The sequence below is a fragment of the Dermacentor silvarum genome, chromosome 6 (genome assembly GCF_013339745.2).
Source record: "Dermacentor silvarum isolate Dsil-2018 chromosome 6, BIME_Dsil_1.4, whole genome shotgun sequence".
Taxonomy (NCBI): domain Eukaryota; kingdom Metazoa; phylum Arthropoda; class Arachnida; order Ixodida; family Ixodidae; genus Dermacentor; species Dermacentor silvarum.
In genome coordinates, this window is record NC_051159.1 from 97,628,753 (window position 1) to 97,650,111 (window position 21,359).

At 46.6% G+C, this 21,359-nt stretch overlaps 2 protein-coding genes across 3 annotated transcripts in view; both read left to right on the plus strand.

The window, feature by feature from the left end:
• The window catches only part of LOC119455115 (uncharacterized), a 41,296-nt gene extending 40,729 nt beyond the window's left edge, over positions 1-567 (plus strand). Inside the window, exon 11 of the mRNA XM_037716593.2 lies at positions 305-567. Within this exon, the coding sequence (XP_037572521.1) occupies positions 305-487 (183 nt within the window). The 3' untranslated portion in view covers positions 488-567. The remainder of the gene's footprint in view (positions 1-304) is intronic.
• A 10,200-nt stretch (positions 568-10,767) lies between these two features.
• LOC119455727 (isoinhibitor K-like) overlaps positions 10,768-21,359 on the plus strand; it is a 30,716-nt gene continuing 20,124 nt past the window's right edge. The window contains exon 1 of one of the 2 annotated variants that reach the window (XR_007467527.1): positions 10,768-10,978. Coding sequence is in view for 1 of the 2 variants with exons in the window: in XM_049669226.1 (XP_049525183.1) it covers positions 10,927-10,978 (52 nt within the window). In the remaining variant the exon portion in view is untranslated. The remainder of the gene's footprint in view (positions 10,979-21,359) is intronic. The other variant, XM_049669226.1, reaches the window with a different exon arrangement.

Sequence of the window (21,359 nt, forward strand, 5' to 3'; positions counted from 1 at the left end):
GATAAGTTCGGCTTTCATTTTTTTCGCTATAGCGAGCAATTCACTGTCCAAGAAGCACAACAATATTACCATTCTACGCAGTGTTTTATTTTTCTAGAGAGTCCCTTCAAACGGGAAGCTTCGTGGAATACAATTCAGCGTGATCACAGCGTTACCACCACGATCTCCAAGCAAAAAAATTCACTTCTCAGATACGTTTCAGGGATGTTTGATACTCTAGCTAAGCCCGTGAACTGAATCGCGTCGGTTCTTCATCTGGAACAGGACATAGAAGAATCTACCAGTGAACTTGTTTTCTGTGCAGGCTGACTACGCCTACCGGTATCTGGGGCGCAGAAGTTTCGGCTGGGCCATTCACTACCTGATCGGTGGCAGGTTGAACGATTCTTGCCCCCAACTCGGCATGGATGGAGAGGACGTCGTCGCAACAGCCGTTCTGCAGACTAAAAAGTCTTGGAAGGGATGGCGCTGGCTCTTCCCATTTTGAATGGACCGCCGTTACATAGAGCAGTATACGTCTTGCATCCATCAATCTGAATCGATATGAAATAAATACATTTTGCATTGTCACCCTAAATCCGCCCGTATATATAGCAGGTATTGTCAAGCTCCTTGTTTTAATCTTTTTGATGTGAAACGTCCTTAAAAATGCTCATAGGGCGTCGCTTGCTGAAGCCGGTGTAAGGAAAACATGTCATAGCATTATTGGCTGGGCCTCAAGCCCCAGACATCTACGAGTGCGGTGGGCTCGACGGCGCAGGGGTTGCAGGGCAATCTCAGGCAGGGTTGCCATTTAACAATTTTTCTCGCGGTATTTAGCGAATTTCTTATCGTTTTAGCGACAAGCTTTTCAGGTTAGTGGCAGGCGATTCTTTTTTTTGGCGGCATGCCAAAACAATTCGCAACAAGTTAGCTACCTCGAATTTAGAAAATTTGCTTCGAAAATGGCTTCTAGGACGTACTTTGTTATCCGAAAAGTGCAAGTGATCTGTAAAGCGCCTGTTCGGCGCATGCGCTCTATAGACCATGATGAGGTGACAGTTGTCTTGACATAATGCTTGTACTTCACATCAAAGTGGTCTTAAAAAGCTTCGCATTGTGCTCCCAAGTGCATATCTCTTCTTTTGCAAGTTTTCGCAGCGAAGCTGTTTCAGCCAGCCGTAATTTGCGCTGCGTAGCAAGAACCTACCAAGAAAGAACAAACTTTCTTTTCCCGAGGCGGGATTCGAACCAGCGTACCCACGGTCTCAAAGCGAGCGTCGTAACCAGTAGGCTATACAACCGCGCTTCCAGAACATGCATTTATGCAAACCATATGATTGCGCTCGAGCGGCGTAGTCTTCGTCCACAGCTGACGTGTTCGTACGCTCGTGCTCTGCGAGGTGAAGAGGTTTTGCGCGCTATGAGAGCGAGAGAGAAAGAGAGAGACGCAGTCACGGAGCGGGTCTCCTGGAACGTGGTGTCGGTGTTGCAAGCTGCGCTATGCAACACGCAGATACGGCCGTCAGTCCGAGACGCGCGAAAAGAAATTATCATCATCATGGGTAATGAGATCAAAATTCGCGCGCACTTCCAGAAAATGCTGGGCTACGATAGACCAGCTTCGCTGTTTCAAGCGTTACAGGTTAAGCGTTTTTTTTTTTTACAAAACCACCTTGAATGGGTCTTAACTATGAAGGTTCAGCAGTTTCACTAACTACGTTCGATTGTCGAATATTCTCAACCATAGCAGTAAGTTAATTTACCAAAAAATTGCAGTTAAGTGTGCAGTTGTAAATCGAACGCAGCAGGTGATAGTCGGGAAGATCGACTGTAGAAAGGCGTGCATATTGGCGCGGCTGGGCTTGTTCACGTGAGGTTCAAAGCACAGCTTCCCTTTCTCGCGGCTTTCGTACAAATAAAATAAGTGCTGCATGAAACTTTCAGGCGTATCTGACCTGCATTAATAAAATCACGCAATTCTCATCGCCGTATTAAAAGCATGCGACCAAGCGCATGTAGAATGATTTTGTCCAGCTTTCACGAACGCCGAGAACTACAAAATTTTGAGGTAAGAGAATCGGGTTACCCGTGCTTTTTTATTTTTTAACGCGACAGCGTTAAGGGCCCCGTGTCGCAGAAAATCCGGCGTCGGCAACCGGCGTTCGATGCCAGGCAACCGAGGTTCGAAATCATCCCCAACCACCCCGACCGCGCAGGCCCTCCACGTGGTGCAAGATTTTGGTGAACAAAAATTTAATTTCTCACTGAAATCCGTCAGTAAATTGTAAAGTTCGACTTTACCAATCGGCGTCGGATTCGCCGTCGGATTGTTTACCAATCGGCGTCAGATTGTAATTTGAATGTACGAGAAAACCTAATTCTGCTACGAGGAAACTCAAACATTTCCACCAGACCTGCGCGCGTCCGGGGCAATAGCAAACAATTAACTAAAATAATAAAAAAGGTGCTAGGGCCTTCGCATTTTATTATAAGACCACTTATATTGCCCTTGAAAAAAAGTCTTTCCAGCAATTCATTTCTGTATAAAAGTGAAGCCAACTTTAAGGGGATTGGTCTTTGTAAGCTGGCTTTCCCACGTTAGGGGTTGCAGTGAATGAAGCCTACTTGCCGTATGCGAACGATGCGATGCGAACGGGTCCCGATAACGCTATCGCGCTGTACTCTTAAAGATGAAGCTTAAGCGGACCTCCAATTTTAGCGAGGTTATGCGTCGAGACTCGGCCACGTTTTGCAAAAGATCACTTCGGAATCATCGACAGCCCAAGGAAAAACGAACACTCGGTCATTGAAGAATCTGGATGCTTCTGGACGCTCAAGCGCTTTTTTTCGGTGTCGCGGGCTCGTAACTCCGGATCTTCTCCGAATCGCTGACGTTTCGCAGCCGCGATACTCGGGATCGGAATATCTTACTCGCTCTCGAGTAGCGGCGCGGCGGCTTTCGCGCCGCGCTTTTTCTTCTTCGGGAGTGACGCTCTTCTTCGGCCGCCCCATCTTCGCGGCGATGTCCTCGGCGCGGAGGCGGCGGGGCTTTTGTGTCGCCGCGGTGGTGACGTGTAGCTATATATCCCGTGAGTCGGCGCAGTGACATCACCGCCTAGCTCCGCCTCTGCGCGGCCGCGGCAACCACTCCTCATGGCGCGGTGACGTCATGGTTCGCGCGCGTTGATGTCACGGCTCACGCAGCTGTGACGAGGGTCAGCGCGGTCGGCGCAGATGGGGCGAAGCGTTGCTAGGCGACGCATGGTGATGTCATTGCCAGGCGGAGGTTCTGCGGCGTGCACTTGACGGACCATCCTCGAGCTTAAACAGCTTCGCTAGTTCACAGCGGTATGTGCCGTTGCGCTTGAACCCTTTGCATACCTCCAGGATCGGCTCACATTTCTAGTCTCCTCTATACGGACTAACATCCGGCTTAAACAGCTTCACTGTTCAATATTCCGAGCTCCATTCCCCCCTGTGAAAGTGAAGGTTTAGTCATAGTCTCACTATAACACTTAGAGGGTAAACTGGCGCCACTGTCTATGCGAGTTTCTTAAAGGGCGCCGTGTCCTCATGGGAATGACGGGATATGTGTCTGCGAGGCTTGTGTTGGTTGTTGTTGCACGAGGCTTCGTCTAAAACGTGGCTTTAGCTACACAAATAACGCGTTCTTAAAATAAAATCTACATAAAAGGCTTTCATTCACCCATATTACATCTCTCAATAAAGTTTACTCACCTACAATGCACAATAAAGCGAAGAAAAGCAAGAACAGACGACAAGTTGTTCCAAAGCGAGCAAGAATCTTGTCATCTGCCCTCCAACTTTAGCGGCCAGCTGATACATTTTACGTTTCACATAATTGTGCATCCAATAGCAAGTCCTCAAAATTACACAAAACATGTTCTTGTGTAATAATAAAGCTAAAGCATTTTTTACGTCCTGTTTTAGCAGGAAATGAATCATTGTGACAGACTAGCCAGGCGCGTCTTCAAGGCGTTCTGGCTCTCCAAGAACGATGCCAATCCGAATCCACAATATACCGGCATTCCCTTGCATACCACAGCGCAGCAGCGCCACGTTTACCTCTAGGTTTTATAGTGTGAAACTCTATGGGTTCAGCGAAGCTGTTGCCGACGTTATACAAGCGCCACCACCACAAGGCACCGTCGCGATCAATGTAGCGTCCACGACCTCGTTCGCGCCCATTCCGTTGGTGCTTCGACGCCGCGATGCACGCTAGCGGCGCCCATACGCTTGCGCGTAACCCGCGTTCACGAACTGAACGTCACTATAATTTTTTATTGCGATAGCAATTATATGGACACTCAAAAGCAGATTTCTGCCGTCGCCGTCGCCGTCGTAGTAGTAGAAGTAGTGTGTAACCAGTCTGAGAAAAATGAGAAAAAAAATCCGAAGTTGTGTCCGTAGCGCGGAATCGAACCAGGGACCCCTCGCTTCCGAGCGCGCGGCGTTAGCCCACTACGCCACGAAGCGGACATGGACAAACGCACCACGATGGCTATAAATACCCAACATTAACGAAAGGCCGCGTTTCTAGCGCGTTTCTAACGCGTTTGTGCTAGCGCGTTACGGCCCGTGTAAGAAGCTGGTGTAAGACGCTGTGGCCTCTCCACCTTACCTTCAACGCGTTTCGAACGCGCTGCCCAAAGCGGTGGCAAGTCAAGTTCAAGTCGAGGAGCGTTTATGAATACGGGGGGTATACTCTCTCAGCAGTCATGTGATGGCGTCGGCAAACGCAGTGCACGTTCCGGCATGTGTAAAGCGAACGCGGGCAAAACGCCGATGGCGTCGACAACAGTTCTGCGTGTTGCCGATGCTGCTGCATGTCCAAGTTTGTACAGCTGATAAAGCTAATATCATTACTCCATATAGCTCTCTACAAGTTTGTTATCGCAATTGATGCTTCGCCTTTCAAGTGAAACTGCGACAACTTTTTTAACAGTCCTGCCCTGATGTCGATTACGCTCACAGCACACTCTGCGCGACCGACGCAACGGACAGAGCGCCCACTCATCAAGGACAGATACATCGTGTACACACGTTCGTCTCTCGCGAACGCAGGTGTGCCGGATTGCAGCATATATCCTCATTCTAGTAGACCCTCCGACTGGTGCAAGTGCGTTATTGAACTAATTCAATTTCTCAAAGTAAAGTGCGTCACAAAATTTGTAAAGTAAGATTTCCGCACAACCTACAGACATAAAAGCATTGGATTGTAAATTGAACATACGAGAAAACATAACTCTGTTACGCGGAAACTCACAATTACACTAGTTCTGGAGACGAATTTTTTCTTTGTCGACCTGATGGTGTACACGCACGGACGCAGAAAATTTGCCGGGGTAGCCAAGTGCAGCACTTTGCTTATCTGTAAAACGACGAAGCGAAGTGAGCGCACCATAAACGCTGCGCTCCAACGGCTCTGTGGTGGAGCAAGGCCAGCCTTCTGTATGTCTACCGCTCTTGGCACGAGTGTTGTGCGTACGCTCACTATAACCACTCTGGCGTTTCTGCTGAACAACTCTTGCACGCTCTAGTTTGAGCCGTAAACGTCAAGCTAACGTCATCTAGCATTTGCTTTGGCGCCTAATATCGAAGACGTTTGCGTTCTCCTGCGACGCCACTGGCGGCGCTCATCCCGCCAGCGCTCCCGGCCGTCGTTGTAACGCCCGCCCGTTTCAAAGGAAAGGCACCACTTCATCATCATCATCATCATCATCATCATCATCATCATCATCATCATCTCTAAGACGCCTGGTAGCTGCCAGGGCACCGCTCTTTCTGTGTGCTGGCGTGCTGCATTGTTCCATCATGTCGCAAATGCGTATAGTTACCGCCATCTTCACAGGAGTTAAATCGCAACGTTAAACCTAGCTATCGCTGTCGATGTTTCGCCCAATTAGGCCTGAAATGCAAATTTCGTGTAATATTTCAAAGCATTTAAGGCTGCCACGTTCTTGGCACAGTGGGCATGCATGCGCCACTTTGGTGAGGCACACGGTATGTGCCCATTCTCGGCCAGTCGCCAAGAATGGGGATGTGTCACTGTGACACAATCAGTATAGAATTCTGAAACGCATATTTATATGTCTCGAAATTCTCTTTGCGTGCCTCATATCTACCTCGAAGGACATCATACATAACCTTCTTCCTCGCGACATCGCTAAGTAGACGTGTCGCTTTTTTTTCTTTCTTTTTTTTTTTTTTTTGCATCTGCCTGACGTGGTGTTAGCATTTCGCCATAGTTTGTAAGTGGTGTGCATGGTGCATAAATATTGCGTGAGGTCAGTGTTGTGAACTGTGCGGTCCAAAAACATTGCAGAAAAGTGAACGTTGCATAGGATGAAAATGAACACAATATTACGCACAATATTTAGTTGAAAGCATATAACTAACAGCATCTTTAAGCTTCACATCACACGGATTTCAACACGTGCGTTAAAGCTACACATATTTTATACACAAATAAGTTCCAACCAAAAAGTTTCTCAATGAAAACACCGAACCCAGACATATTGCATATCATAGCCTTCTTGTTTTTAGTTGGTAGGAGCCGCTACAAAAATACAGCTGTAAGCATATATTTACTTCTGTTTGAATCTATTAGCTTAAGATATTTGAAGAAAGCATAAACACTTTATAGTTATATTCTTATTTTATGTTGCTACCATGCTGCTTAGATGTGCATACGAAATATTGACACGTGTACTTATTTATCGTTTTTTCCAGGGACTGCATTTTACCCTCTAACAACTTCTAATCTCTCCGCGAAAGACCCGCCTGTGATGACTTGGAACTTACTCGAATGTTATCATTGATTATATCTGTTGTGCGTGTTCTCGCCGAACTATATGCAATCAGAAGCGAATATGCGACACGAATTGTGTAGTATACATTCTTGAAGACACGCGGGCATCGGCGATTACGCTGGAACCTTCGACGAGTCATGTATAAAAGACGACGCGCCTGACCCGCAGAGCAGATTTCGGCGACCCCCGACTGCGCTCGCAGCTATCGTTGTGCTCTGAGTGTCACTTGATTTTGTGGGTGCAGGTTCGCTCAATAAAGACTTCGTTTCGTGATTCGCAATTTTGCTTCAGTTTTCACTGTCACTACAACGCGACAATATTTAAGGTAAATAACCAGAGCAAGCACGCAGGCTTTACTATATAGCGTATGCTACCAGTGCGTGCCTAAATTTGGCTCCATAGACACCGTCAGAGCGTGCTTGTTTTCGCTTACGTTCCCCGATATGATGAAAAACGCCAATAATGTTGCGCAGAAACCATCGACGATGATTGTCAAAGTAAGGGAATAGCGGAATCCTTCTAGCAAGCTTACTATTCGCTTTTTAGTGTGTTAGTATTGGAGCCATAGAGTTTCATATTACTATAACTAGAGGGCAATGTGGCGCTGCGATCGTTCAACTATCATGGGAATGATGGGAAGTACAGGCTACGGATTGGTATTCTGTTGACTGGCGAACTAGTCTACAGGTATTTTTTGTCAGTTTTGGTTTCGCTAGTTTTGTTCCAAGCGCAGTTGGTACAATCCACAGTGGGGCAGTGCGGCGCAAAACTATCGAGCTCTCTGTATTTGTTTGGTCGCTCGAAGTAGCGATAGGGTTCTTTATTCTATGGCGATAGCGTGCTGAGCTAGCGGCTGGAACGATGCTTGTGTCGCGGCGCGTTGACGAAGCCCTGACGAGAAAGTGACTGCTGACTGCTTGCATAAAGCATTTTGTTTGCTACATAGTTGCTCTTCTACTGGCTTGACAATCAAATTTGATTGAGGGCTTCATTGCTCATTGCACATTACTCGTTTATGTGTTCATTGAAATGGTTGTTTCAGGACATTTGAGAACACAAACTTACTTGTGGTAGGAAAGGTTGCTGCTTCCTGGCTGTAGTCTGCTGTCGCAAAACGGGTAAGCGCAAAGCCACGACATAACAGTTGCTGGCGCGCACTTCAGAAGAAGCGGTACGTCAACATAAAATATAGTGAAGCATGCTCGTAAGAGGCCACAAGCGTCCAAGATAGCACTGCAGCAGATGTGTTTAAAAGTACTCGAAGACGTTCATCAATCGTGACAGCCGATGCAGCCTTTCAAAAGAGCAAGAGAGTTCGCAAGTGCGTCTGCGCAGACGCAAGTGCGTCTGCGAGAAAAATTCACTTTCCTCGCGTTCGCAGCGAGCAGGCATCGTAGCAGACGACACTTGTAACATTTCTCTCAAAGGCGCAACACTTTTCTCATAATACAAAATTTTTATTCCCACAAATATTTGATGAGTATATTTATATAAGCACTGACGTCATACGGAACCTCACGGCGACGGCGACGCCGACGGCAGAAATCTGCTTTTGAGTGTCCATATAATTGCTATCGCAATAAAACGCCAATAATGTTGCGCATAAACCATCGACGATGATTGTCAAAGTAAGGGAATAGCGGAATCCTTCTAGTAAGCTTACTATTCGCTTTTTAGTGTGTTGGTATTGCAGCCCTCATTCGAACGAAAACCCGTCTATATATAGTGGTTCAGAGAGAGCATGAATATGCTATTTTCTGCTACCCAAATGAGAAAACCGCTCCGCATCCAGCCCGTCTGCCGGCTTGTGTACGGCAAAATGGGGGAGAGGAATGGCGAGTACAGGAGGTCGATGCAGGCGGAAGAGTAGGAGGCACCTGACGTCATGAGAGAGAAAACGCGCCGCGGGAAGCGGAGTACATGTGCAGCGTGGTTGGAGGGAAGATGAGGAAGCGCGTGTTATACGAGTATGTCACCCGCTCCGGATGAATTGATGGATGGACGGATGCTATGAGCATCCCTCTTGAAATGGGGTGGTGGCTTTTCACGCCTCTTCGCTTAACTGCGACAAAGAATTAGTAGCGCCCTTGACAACAAACATTCTTTTTCATCATCAAGCCCAAGAATCCTGAGCGAAAATCCCCGCAGTTTGTTTTCGATCATTCCTTCACAAGTGTACACTCCCGAGTGCACTTTTGATCGGCAGCAGCTTTGCGCTCCGGCTGACATGCTCGGGGCTATTCACAAGAAACTCAACTGATGCTAGCTGTATTGGGTGATAATGCCTGCAAATATGAAATTGCGACCACTGATGTCCCTTTCGCCACTGTATAAAACCAGTCCCTGAATGAATATCACCAGTAATACGAGCTTCTTAAAATACATAGAGACAGAGAAACAGGGATGCATGGCAGTCACCATGCCGAGTTAATGTGATACTTTTAGCCGGACCGGCAGTGGTGTGACTGTTCATAAGGGTTTTCCTAGTACTTCGGCAGTTGGTTGTTATACTTCAAAACAGCTTTACTCACCCAAAATTAGCACAGCAAAAGATTGTGTTGGCTTCGTCCCTTCATGGCATACCGATTTATCTCGGTATTCTTATGTTTTCTTTCAAGCTACCTAAAAAGAGCTTGCTGTCCTTGAAGTGGCGCAAACATCCTCTACGCACAAGCAAATTTGACACCTCCGTGCACTGACATTTGCTTCCTGTTCATATTTCTTTTCTTTGTTGCAAAACGTCTGTCAAGATATGATGCCGAATGTTGTTGCCGCCTTAGCGGAAGTTAGAAGGACATCCGCAGGAAATCCTTTGCGTGCGCTTCCGCTGTTTCTCCTGCTTTTCCGTCCTCTTCACAGTTATCATAGGTTTGCGCATGCCCTCTTGATTTTTTTACTCTGACCATGAAAATGCGCAGTGCGCAAGGCTTGGACGTTCTTCAAACGTTCAGCGCGACGCGATGAATTTGCATTCCCTTCTAGAGTCAAGTATTCCGTTTAATGCGTGAGCATTCTCAGAATACTTGACGTACTTTCCAGGGTCTAACTGCCTATGTAACTATGTCTCTAACCATTTTCCCGCCTGCCTGGGTCGCTGGCTACACCATGGTCGAATGTGCAGCGCATGGGGCTGCAGCGCTGAGGCAGCAGGGTTTGAAACCAAGTGCCAGAACAGCATGGATCATGGAGCATGTGGCAAAGTGTGAACGCTAGCTAATATCTCGGAGAACTTATTTCTTGGATAAATTACTCTTCTCGTGTATAGGCTTGAGTGCATTTTGTGCGGTCTATTTTTTTTCTTTGTATGTAAACTCAATTATTAGCTTCGTTTTCGTAAGTGCTCAAAGTTACATTGGTCACTTTCATTTTGTCCTACGATGTGTCATATGCAATTTCGTGTAAGAAATGTCTATTTGTTGTAAAGTATGGCTGCAGAAGATTTTGTCAAGTGCAAAAAGAGCCTTTGCGTCTGTCCCCTTTCTTCTGTATGTATGCAACAAAGAAATATTCTACTAGGACTACTGCTACTTCTATATACTACTAATACTGTGCACACAAACACACGCTCACCCACTAATTGATCATTGAGGACAGCGCTCGTGACGCGCTTAGTGTATATTTGTAAATTTATTTCATTTTTCGCAATAAACCTTGAGTTGCTAGTTTGCTTGTTGAGCGCCGTGATTGGCCTCTCGATTTTTTTCGTCTGCGTTCCTTGTGTTGCCCCAAACCACAAGCCTCAACCATCTTGCCCGGATATCTGTTTTTTCTACACTTACACATAGCTTCATAAGAAATTCAGTTGCTCTCAACAAGAGAGGCGTAGCAGGAAAATAATCCATAACGTTTCGCGCTCCCGGGCAACATAACGGAAATCCCACACTTGATCAGCGAAAGCTTGCCCTGCGGGGCTTCTTCGACTTGGCACACATCGGGCTTAGACGATCGCTCCCCACGTGTCGACGCCTGCGTCACTGTAGCACGCCCACAAAACCGGCATCCTAAGGTGGCGTTGCTCCTCGCAAGGTCAGAGAAGCGCTTGCTTGCGATCCGCTTCATACTGCAAGGCGCCGGCATCCACGAACGATCACCGTGGTCTCTCATTGTCAAGATGTCTCGATTCGCCGTGTTGGCGGTCTTGCTGGTGGCCATTGCCGTGACGGGTAAGTCTGAAGCGGCTAGCTCTTTTCGATACAGTTGTTCCCCATATTAAATGACAGTCGTAGCCCTCGGGAACGACCTCGGTTTGTTTTACAGCCTCACAATGTTAACGTTCTGCCATAGCACGCAGATCAAGCGTGTCGTATGTTCTTTTTTTAGTAGAGGCATGTACGCATATAGGCGTGCGTTCTTCGTTAGTGACCTTAGCTGCCAGAAATCAGTGTACATAAAAGTAGCATTGTCGAAACTCGACAGAATTTCGCAAATTTTGTCATCTTTCGTGACAAATCAGCGTAATAAACGTCGGGCTAAAATGAGTTTGCTAAAATAATTTTCACAGATATCTTTACACGTTAAATTGTAAAGACGTATAGCGAAAATAATGTGGATCGTCCTACGAAATGCATCTGCTCCAAAATTCAACGGCATGAGGTGAAATTAACTGACAGTCAAGGTTTCGGTGTTCGCATAAAAAAGAAACGAAGCTACGGCATATTCGAGCATAGAGACTTGTCCTTGGTTACATTGGCACGAACTGTTGGGACAGTTACAGCTGTGATGCGAGTTAAACCATAAATGACGCCGTTTTCATGAATGCGACAAGTTTGGCGGCACATCGTATTTCTATAGCGCACCACATCTATCTAAACGGATCTTGCCAAGCGCTCTGTCGTGTGTGTTCCTCATCTGTGTGTCTCGTCTAAAATGTTGCGCATTCCAACCTCCAGCATCTAAACAGCGTGGAAGCTCTAGGAAGGCGAGTCACGTTATTGCAGCAGTGGATGGTCGTTCAACGGGGAATGTCGTCTCGCGCGGTGAATGTAAACGCTGGCGTATCTCATTGAAGGAGTGAAGAAAAATAATATGGCTACCGCCGAGTGCTCTTACCACTCACTGGTGAACGACCAATCGCCGGAAGCAGGTTCCATCTAGTTTCGGACGAGTTGGGATGCCCCACGTGTAAACCCTGTCGGGCATTAATTACTGTTAGGTGCTAAAAATATGATATGCTGCGGTCGCATTCATGCAAGCGCGGCTAATTAGTCAATGGAAGGCAGGCGCGGCTGACACAAAATATTACTCCACGCTAGTTACTTTATGTTAATCTGTTATAATATGTAATGGCAAATGTGGAACAAATTATACAGTAACAAAATAATATTGCTACTTAACGCAAAAGTCATGGCATGGGCAGTTTACCTTCTGACAATTGTTTTTTTTTATACTGCCGCTGTTTGACTCATGCGACCTGCGCCTTTGCAGCCAGCATTGCACAAAGCATAAGTAGGCCTGTTCGCAGCCTACTGGTGGTAAGTTACAAAACAGTTGCGATCCCTGTTCAAACAAAGCATCATCTGACACTTCCAACAAGAGACATGCGTCTACGCCTCTGGGCACGCCTTGCAGCGGTTCCGCCATGTATTCCATGTGGGCCAGTGTTCCTTGCTGTCGGCTCTGACGTCGCGAAGGACATTTAGGCACACTTTCTTGAGTGGTGTGACATTCTCAATTGAAGGGTGCCCTGGTTGTCACTTGTTGTGCAAGATAAGGCTTGTAGCAAGCTCAGAGAGGAATTCTCTCAGGAGCGTGGGCGACGATCGCTGCTGCTGAAGGATACTCTTCTACATGGAGCCATAAATTAACAGGAGCCATATTCAGCGTATGGTAAAATAAATACATCTACCTGTGTTTTGACGGAACAACGATATGAGAAGCAGATTTTGTCAAGAAAGTCCACGCCACCCATCGATCTTTTATAGGCAGGAATGATCGCTGGATAATCTAAGACGACATGCCTTTTTTTCTTGCTATCCGATATTTTCACGGAGGTAACCGGGTTGGCACCAATGCAGTTGGAAAGGAGAGTCGCACAGCGGTTGTATTACCTATTCACGGCCACCATTGTCTTTTGATCACAGGAGGCAACAGAAGTATCATAAGTACCCCGACCTCGCTTTTCATCAATTTATCATCCATGAACTTGCCGCACTTGAGTCTGTTTTCGGGGACTGTGCCAATGTAGGAGATCCCCATTTTTGGCCGTTCTTCTACAAGGTGAGGGCCAGTAAAGAAGTTGTCAGCGACAACTAGATTGTCGTCTCGCTTCGGAAGGCTCGAACACCACTGGAGCACAACATCAGCTCCAAATCGAAGTTGGTAGCCATCCTGGTAGCCATAAAAACCTTTGTTGCAGTGTTGGTATGCATAAAAATCGCAGCACAGACCTGATTCTCCGGAACGCGCCCAAAGCTTCAGGCCCCATTTGCTTTTCGGTTTATTAGGCATGTATTGACGGATGTAAGAACGTCCACGGAAAGGGATCAAGATTTCGTCCATTGCTGATTTTTTTTCTTAGGGCAAGCCAGTCATGTTGGTGCGCAAGGAGGTGAGCCATTAATACCCTCATAAACGTTGTCGCCCCAATAGGACGACAGAAGTGAAGTGAAATTCTACGCTGCAATTATTAGCGGCAGCGCAGCCAGCAGTGGAAGCAGACGACGACGACGAACGCTGGAGCAATGGCACGAGCGCGTGCTCGGCATCCCACGGCACGAGCGCCAGCCGAGGGTCGCCAACGAGCTGCGGAAGACGACGACGCTCGAGCCAGTGCTGATGATAGTTTTTTCTACACGAGGACACGATCATGGGTGAACGGGCCCTTAATTTTTTTCAGTGGCCGCTTCATTATCAAAGAAATGCAAGTGGCTTGTTATTTTCTCAAACCTGTTTCGAGACATAACCTGGGCCACTAATTCGTATCTGCTTCCGCTATGCCAGTAAACACGAACCCTGTGCATGTTTATAAGTCCCATCCTGAAGAACATCCCCAGCACAGAACATTGAGGTTGAAATGACAGTAGATGCCTGAAAAATCGTTAAAAAGGGAAATTGAGCCACCCAATATCAAGGCAGAGACCTTAGCTGCAGTTACATGAATGCACGTCACCATATAACGCAAAAGTCATGGCATGGGCAGTTTAACTTCTGACAATTGTTTTTTTTTTTTTATACTGCCGCTGTTTGACTCATGCGACCTGCGCCTTTGCAGCCAGCATTGCTGCTGCCTTAAGTACATCTGTCACAGCATCATAAGGACTAACACGTGCTCTTGGCAAAGTACTGTAACGTTCTCTTCACCGGGTTGACAAACTTGTTGCTCGCTTATGTGTTCGGCTCTGCATGTATACAATCAAGTCAAAGCATCCCGCAGGTAGGGCGTAACGTAAACAGGTGTACCCGGTCTGTGTGACAGAGTGTGCGCAGCATTAAGGTCTGTGAACTTGAGGCCCACAGATCGTTGCTGTAATTTATTGCAGCCACATGTCGTCAGTGTCGCCAATATTTTTTAGCTGCTTTGTTTTCTTAATGCATTGTGTCCTCTCTCCTATCTCTCCCGTCTTATTTAGTGCATTCATGCGGGTGTACTCTCTCTCCCTCGCTCTATTTCTCTCTCTCTCTCTCTCTCTAAGCAGACAGCACTAGACCTCACCTACTCTCTGTTTCGTTATGTTAGGGTATTTTTGTATCAGCAACAACAACGGAAATAATGGCACTAATATGACTTTTGTCACAAAGGCTGCATCCTTGATGAATTTCTTGGACAGTTCTCACAAAAAGTGCTAAAACATTGTTAAAATTTTAAGTTGGGCAGTTCGTTTTAAGCATAGGACCTGTGCGAGGGGTATAGGTCTGCTGCAGAATTAAGACCTTTCCCGGCGATCTTCAATTACCCCTGTATTGCGCCAGCCCACCGCTTCCTATACAAGTGCAAATTTTATAATCTTGTAAATCAACCTGACGCTCTGCAGTACTCTACGGGGTGTCTTTCCCTTCGTACCAATTCTGTTACTCGAATGAATCCCTGGTAATCAGTCCTACACGCATAATATCACCTGCTCAACTCCCTTAATTTACGCCGTCAGCGACACCCCGGACTGAGGGTGTTGACAGCCTTCCCGCCCGAATTAATAATAAAGCGTTCTACCTCTTTCTTGTTAATTTCAACTAGAACTTCAGATACAAGACTTCGCTTTTTGATAGATACTCGCATCTTCGTCTATTTTCACGTTACGCCTATCATTTCTTGTTTCCTCGCTCATTGCACACTCTTTAGCTTCCTTTGAAGTTCTAACGGCATTTTCCAAGTTTCAGCACTGCATATTAGTACCGGCATTGATTATACACTTTTCTTTTCAATGATATCTGTAAGCTACGATTCGTAACATATGAGTACCTTTCAAGTGCTCTGCCGACTCATTTTTTTTTCTCATTCGTATATATTTATTGTACCCTCAGGGCCGAAGTGTTACAAGGGGAGTGGTTTAAAAAAACTGCATCAGTTAACCAAATACGTCAAACACATAGATCAACATAATCTCTGAAAAATGATATGCAATAAATGCAGAAAGTAGGAAAGTCCAGAAAGCAAAAGAAAACAAAATGGAGAAATATCAAATGAATCAAGTTTAAAAAAGATAAACCCATGAAGTATAGGCGGGTAAAGTCTTCTTCAAGCGTTGGGTGTCTGCTATATCCGTTATGAGCGCAGGAAGGTGCTTCCACTCTTCAAACGTTCTTGGAAGAAATGAGTTGCGGAAAATTGATGTCTTTCGCGATGGAAATGTCTGCGGTCAATGCGCGTGGAGACGTACCGAGGAGGAGAGAAGGACTCGTTACGCAATAAATGATGATAATATTGACCCTTTTCGTGACGATCCCGTGGGCGCTGCCATGTTTGATCACGTGGTGCCGCGTCCATTGCTTGCCTCAGCTGCCTCCGTTGCCTCCGTGTTTACAATGAATGTACATGACGCCCGGTGCGGTTCAGAAAACCTCCGTTTCGGGAGATATCGTAGACGCGGACTGGGTGGATGACGCGAAGTTTTGGCCACACCTGCAGAGGACATGTAAGAGCTCTTTCGGAGCTCATGAAGCTTTGTGAGACGACGCGAGCGGCGTATATGGTGCTTGTCCTAAACGCGAGGCTATAAATGTATTCCAAGCAATCAAAACTTTCTGCCTTTGAATTGAATCAGGATCTGTGTTTTGCTCTTCGTTCTTTATGTGGCAAATACTTTGAAGCAGCGGCTTGTCACGATTCTGACGCAGTGAAGTTAATTGGTGTGGTCACTATCTGATTATTTTCTGCTTAATTGTTCGCGGGTGTGCTAATTTGTGATAGATATGTTCTTGCTGCACACAAGGCGTCGAACGTAGCAGTTCCGTACTTTGTAATAGCTTGTAGCAAAGATGCATTATCGCTAGAAACTCGCTTACCCCTTTGGACCATTACGAAAAATTCAGCTTCGACTATTCGTGCCTTGTTGTTGTAGTGGCTGTCACCCATGCTTTCGCACATTGATTCAAGTGTGTGCCCATTCACTCATTTTTGATACGTTGACGATGTCCATCAGTGCTGCGTGCGAGTTGTGTGTAGATAACGTGCGCGAAACGTAATTACCAGGCCAGGAAGCGGCGCTACTCCATTTGACATGTTTAACGAGTGATACTCATCACTCTTGCTAACGTTCATGGTTGAAGTCATTTCTTTTGAGGTTAATTATACATCGCTGGCGGATGAGTGACATCTTTTTTATCCAAGAGGCAAGTCGTCCATCGAGAAGGGCAGGCAACACGGGCTGTATACGTATGTTGCAACGATCCGTGACCTTGGTCAACATATTGGTTCCATTCTGTAATATTCCCGTCACTATTTTTGCAACCAACTACTGCAGACGTCTTCAGTCCACCATTCCACATTTTGTAGCATGAATGAAGCACAGTGCGTGAGCGAAAGTCCAGTTGCCTTTCCGACAGCTGATCGCACAGAAACAGGGCAGAAGTGGTAATGGTTTCGTATTCGTGCGCTTTCGTTGGGACAACGTGCGACGCGCCACCAAAAGCGCAATCTCGTTTCTCGAGAACAAAATACCGCGTGAAAAGGGTCAATAGGCGGTGAAAAAAGTACACACGAAAATTCTTACGGCGAGATGCGAGTGATCGTATAGATGAAGGCTAGATTAGCTGTCAGTGACGCTTGCAGTTGTAATATAGTTGGACAGGATAAAGCGCATTGAATTATTCTCGGCCATTTCAAGGACGTAAATTCGATTGTCGCGAAAGGATTCCCAAATTGAGACGACGTATTGTGATTTCGATCAGTTTAATCTTACATAAAGGTTTGTACTTAGCCTATAAATTTACTTCTCATTTACCCGGGTCTCTGACTACTTGGTGGTAAGTTTATGCCAATAGAAAAACGAGAAAGTGTGTCGATGAGGTTTACCTAACGGCTCGCGTAGCATGCTACTTTAGATGAATGTGATCATGACATGAACGACACACAGAAAAGAACACACCACACCCACATGCCGCCTCAGGTACATCCTAAGCTAATCACAACGTCCTGCTGAGGCCAGGATCTTGCAAGAAAGTTAAAACCTTCGAAGCTCATTAGGCACACGTGGTGGTGCACCATGATCCTGAATGCGAAAGAGCGGTCTCCCTGTTGTCAAAGCTCAAGACGTCATCCGTGACGCGTATTCGTGTAGGCATTAGGGTTGCCCTGTAAAATGTAAACCTGCTGAAATCTCTTATTAAGCGATATACCTTGTCCCATGCACATCGCATGCAAGAGACACTGGTGACCACAATGAACACACCCGATTGCACCTCAGTTCTGCAAAAATGAACATACAGCACTGTTTCTCTATCTGCAGGGGCCAGCGCTCAGGGCAGGCCCAGGCTGTGCTCCCTTCCACCAGTCCAGGGAACATGCCGCGGGTACTTCCCCGCCTTCTACTTTGACAGTTCATCCAGAACATGCCGCCAATTCATCTATGGCGGGTGCAAGGGCAACCAGAATCGCTTCGAATCTTTTCGACAGTGCACCCGCGTCTGCGGCTGATGTCCCTTACTGCTTGTTCGAAACACGGCTGCAGCCATGATGTATGCTTCTTCGGACGTCCCGCTCTTTTTCGTGTCTTTGTCGTAAGTTGATAAACTGAGGATCCTGCTTCTTGCGTGAAAGTTTCTTGCGAGACTGCTGATGCCTGGACAGTCTCCCGGGCCCACCACACCAGTCTGCACTGGTCATGCTGGCCCGAATTGAACAGCCCGTTCTCCCACAGTTCTGGTGCGGAGTTTGTGATGGGAGGTGTGTTCGGTGTGTGGGGACATTCCCAGGTGGACGCCCTGGCGCAAGTCTCTTACGCGGGAAGAAGCTGTTGGCATGGCGACAGCTTCAAACAAACGCGTTCCCCAACCTCACTCTCTACCACACCCATAGATCCAAAACATTATTCTTACAAATGACTGCACTCCGCAGACCATGGCCAAATTGACGTTCGACTCGTAAGCAGGCGCGCTTGCCAACTCCCGCTGTCACGTTAACAAACTTGTCCAGCGCCACTTCATCACAGCGTGACTCCGCAACATCACTCAATTCCCTTTAAAGAGTTAGATTCACTTTACCTCGCATCGTTAGCAACTAAATATACGACGATTTCGTGTCTAACGCATATTCCTTCAAAACAGCTGACGCATCGTGGATGTGTGGCGGACACCTTCGGTGGTGGCGCCATGACGCGACGCCTCCCTCGAACTTGGCATCTCCTCCCTTGAATAAACGCCCATCAAAGTGAATTTCAGTTTTCAAAGTATGCAGTAGCGCAAGTCGTATAGGTCGCTAGTGTGCCATTCTGCCGATATTCACTTATTTTGAAAACGCAAGAATAGAGGTGACAAGTGGCGATTGTATCAGCAATGACGACGACATCGTTATCTTCTTAGGGAAAAGATGAAAAAGCTACTGCACCAAGATAATAAGGTCCCATATACGTTTTTCTTTCTCGGAGATTAATTATATCTTCATATTTTGTTGACCACGCCGACATTCAGCACAACCATGTTTCATTCTATTCTAGAAAAAAAAAGAAACCATGCTTCCGCTACATTTTTTGTATCTGTGTGCCTACAAGAAAGAATGCAAGAATAAAGAAGTCGCAGTACCCGCACGCTGCGTGCTAAACCGCTTCATGCAAAAGTCGTTTTGAATACTGTTAAACACGGTCTCCTATGGTGTGTGATTCGGGTCCTCCCAAGTTTCTACACAGAAGAAACAATATCGGGGCCAAAATTTATTCCTTAATATGCACTAAGATAAACCTTAACATCTCTATCGTCAGACACAAGCTGAAGCCCAAGTATGAAGTCCGTGCCTTAGTCACCATTGGTGTCTCGCTGCTGACCACCTTTGCCTCCCGACCCCTCCCGCTACTTCAGGGACCTGGGTTAATGAAACAAAAATAAAAGCGTTCCGCGCATGTTCAGTCTATTTATGCCGGCCATGAACCGCTGAAGTTTGTTCATGTAGGTTTGGTTAGGCTAGGCTCATGGATAGCTCCAGCTGCTGTCAACTGCACTACGTCCCGATTACTCAATTCAGTAAAAGCCTTTCCCGGAAATGTTACATGCATAGGATGCGAGACATCTTAAACCCGATAGGGTGGTATGAGAAAGCACATCCTGAACCGAGGCACTTGTTTTACGCGCCATATATGCAGGCATGTGGCCAGTAGTGAGCATACTTCTGGCATGAAGACACAACATGGTAGATCACTTCCAGCCACCGCTCCAACCACGCCAAGCACGGCAACTACTTCTTGCATCTGCGCTAGTGTAGCGACGTCTAAACTTACTGCGGCAGAATACCTACACGGAAGAAGGACCGTGTCGTCCCCTTAAAGGAGAAGGAATAAAGGCTGAAGCACCAAGGTAGCAAGAGCCATAGATGCAATTTCAATTTTTTATTATTTTTATATAAAATCAACTGTAGTCCGAGGACCAAGCAGGTGGGCGTGCAATAAAATACGAAAGAACGTATTGCAAAACACAATCTAAAGATATTTTTAAAAAGATAAAGGAACTAGAAAGAAAACGAAATCAGAATCAGTGACGACTGAAGAAAACAAGAAAATTCTGCCACGAACTTGTGTACATCAATATACAGGGAAAGAGTTTCATATAACCCGTTCAAACGCTTAGGCATTATAAATCACAGAAATATTTTCTTGTAAGGCGTCCCATTGTGCGATAGCGCGGAGGAAAAACGAATGTTTATAACACATAGTCAGAGCAAAATGCGGTGCTCTTTGAAGACTGTAAGCGTGCCGTGTTAGATGTGACAAATAAGAGCGTCAGTATGAGTCAGGACAAAAATTCCGCTCATTAGAAAATAATAAAATGTCGCAGTGTCGCCCGAAACGTGAAGCATCGATTGTGATAGCAAATTAGTGGACAGCCATACAAAGTAAATATACTAGTTTTATTGGCCTTATAAACTTGTAAAATTACGCATATTAGCTATATTAACAAGCATGATGTCACGCGCGCACAAGCAAACAAGAACGCATCTCACTCGATGACCGCCGAAACTCACTGTCAGAACGCTGGAGTGAGCAAGCGTGGTTCCAGTAGCAGCGAGCGAATTCACTTTCGTGCGAAAACACAGCAACGGCGGACTCTGCCCCCGTAGCAGATGGCTTTCAAGATACAGCTGCGCGGGCGGGCGCGCGCGGCGCAGAATGCCTAAAGCCCCTTGATGTTAGAAAGTAGCGACACGCTTTGATCTACGCCGCCACACCCTCGCCGGCGCGGTCAACCTCCTCCTTTTCTCCCCCTCTTTCGCGGAGGCAGCGCATCCGCCACGCTGAATGGCTGCGGCGCGCGAGACTACCCGGTCAGGTGACCCTGACGTCACGAAAACTGCGCGGAACTTGCTTTCGCGCGCCTTTGGTTTCTCCCGCTCGCCATGAGCAGTCCAAGTAGTGGTCGCCCTGCCGCTCCGAACGTGTGTTTCCCAAGTTTTTCCATCCTTTCGTAGGAATCTGAGCTTCGTTTTCAGTGAAAATGCCTTGCTGCTGCGCGTTTCAATGCAGCAGTAGGTCAGAGAAAGGGCAAGCCTTATTTTATATCCCCCGAGGTGAACGGAATGTCGTGCGTCGGAAGCAGTGGCTCCATAACATCTGGAGAAGGGATTTCGCCCCTTCTAAGCACGCCGTTCTTTGCGAGGCGAATGTTGCAGCTTTCCTCATATTTGCGGATGAAGTTGCATGAAGATTTTAATGCTCTTCGCATAGCCGGACTCTTCGTTCAGTTCAATACAGAGCACCGATAACTGTGCATATTGTTTTTTTCTTGAAGTGAGTCGGCTGAAATTTTTGTTGACTCTTCGACCCGTGACAAAGCTTTTTGTGTTTTCGCGCGTGCGTTAGTTTTCAAATGTATGTAATTTGTGAGTTAATGCCTGTAACTCATATTTTGTAGTTGTGTGCGTGTGTGTGTGCGTGTTTGTGTATGTGCGTGCGTGTGTGCGTGTATGTT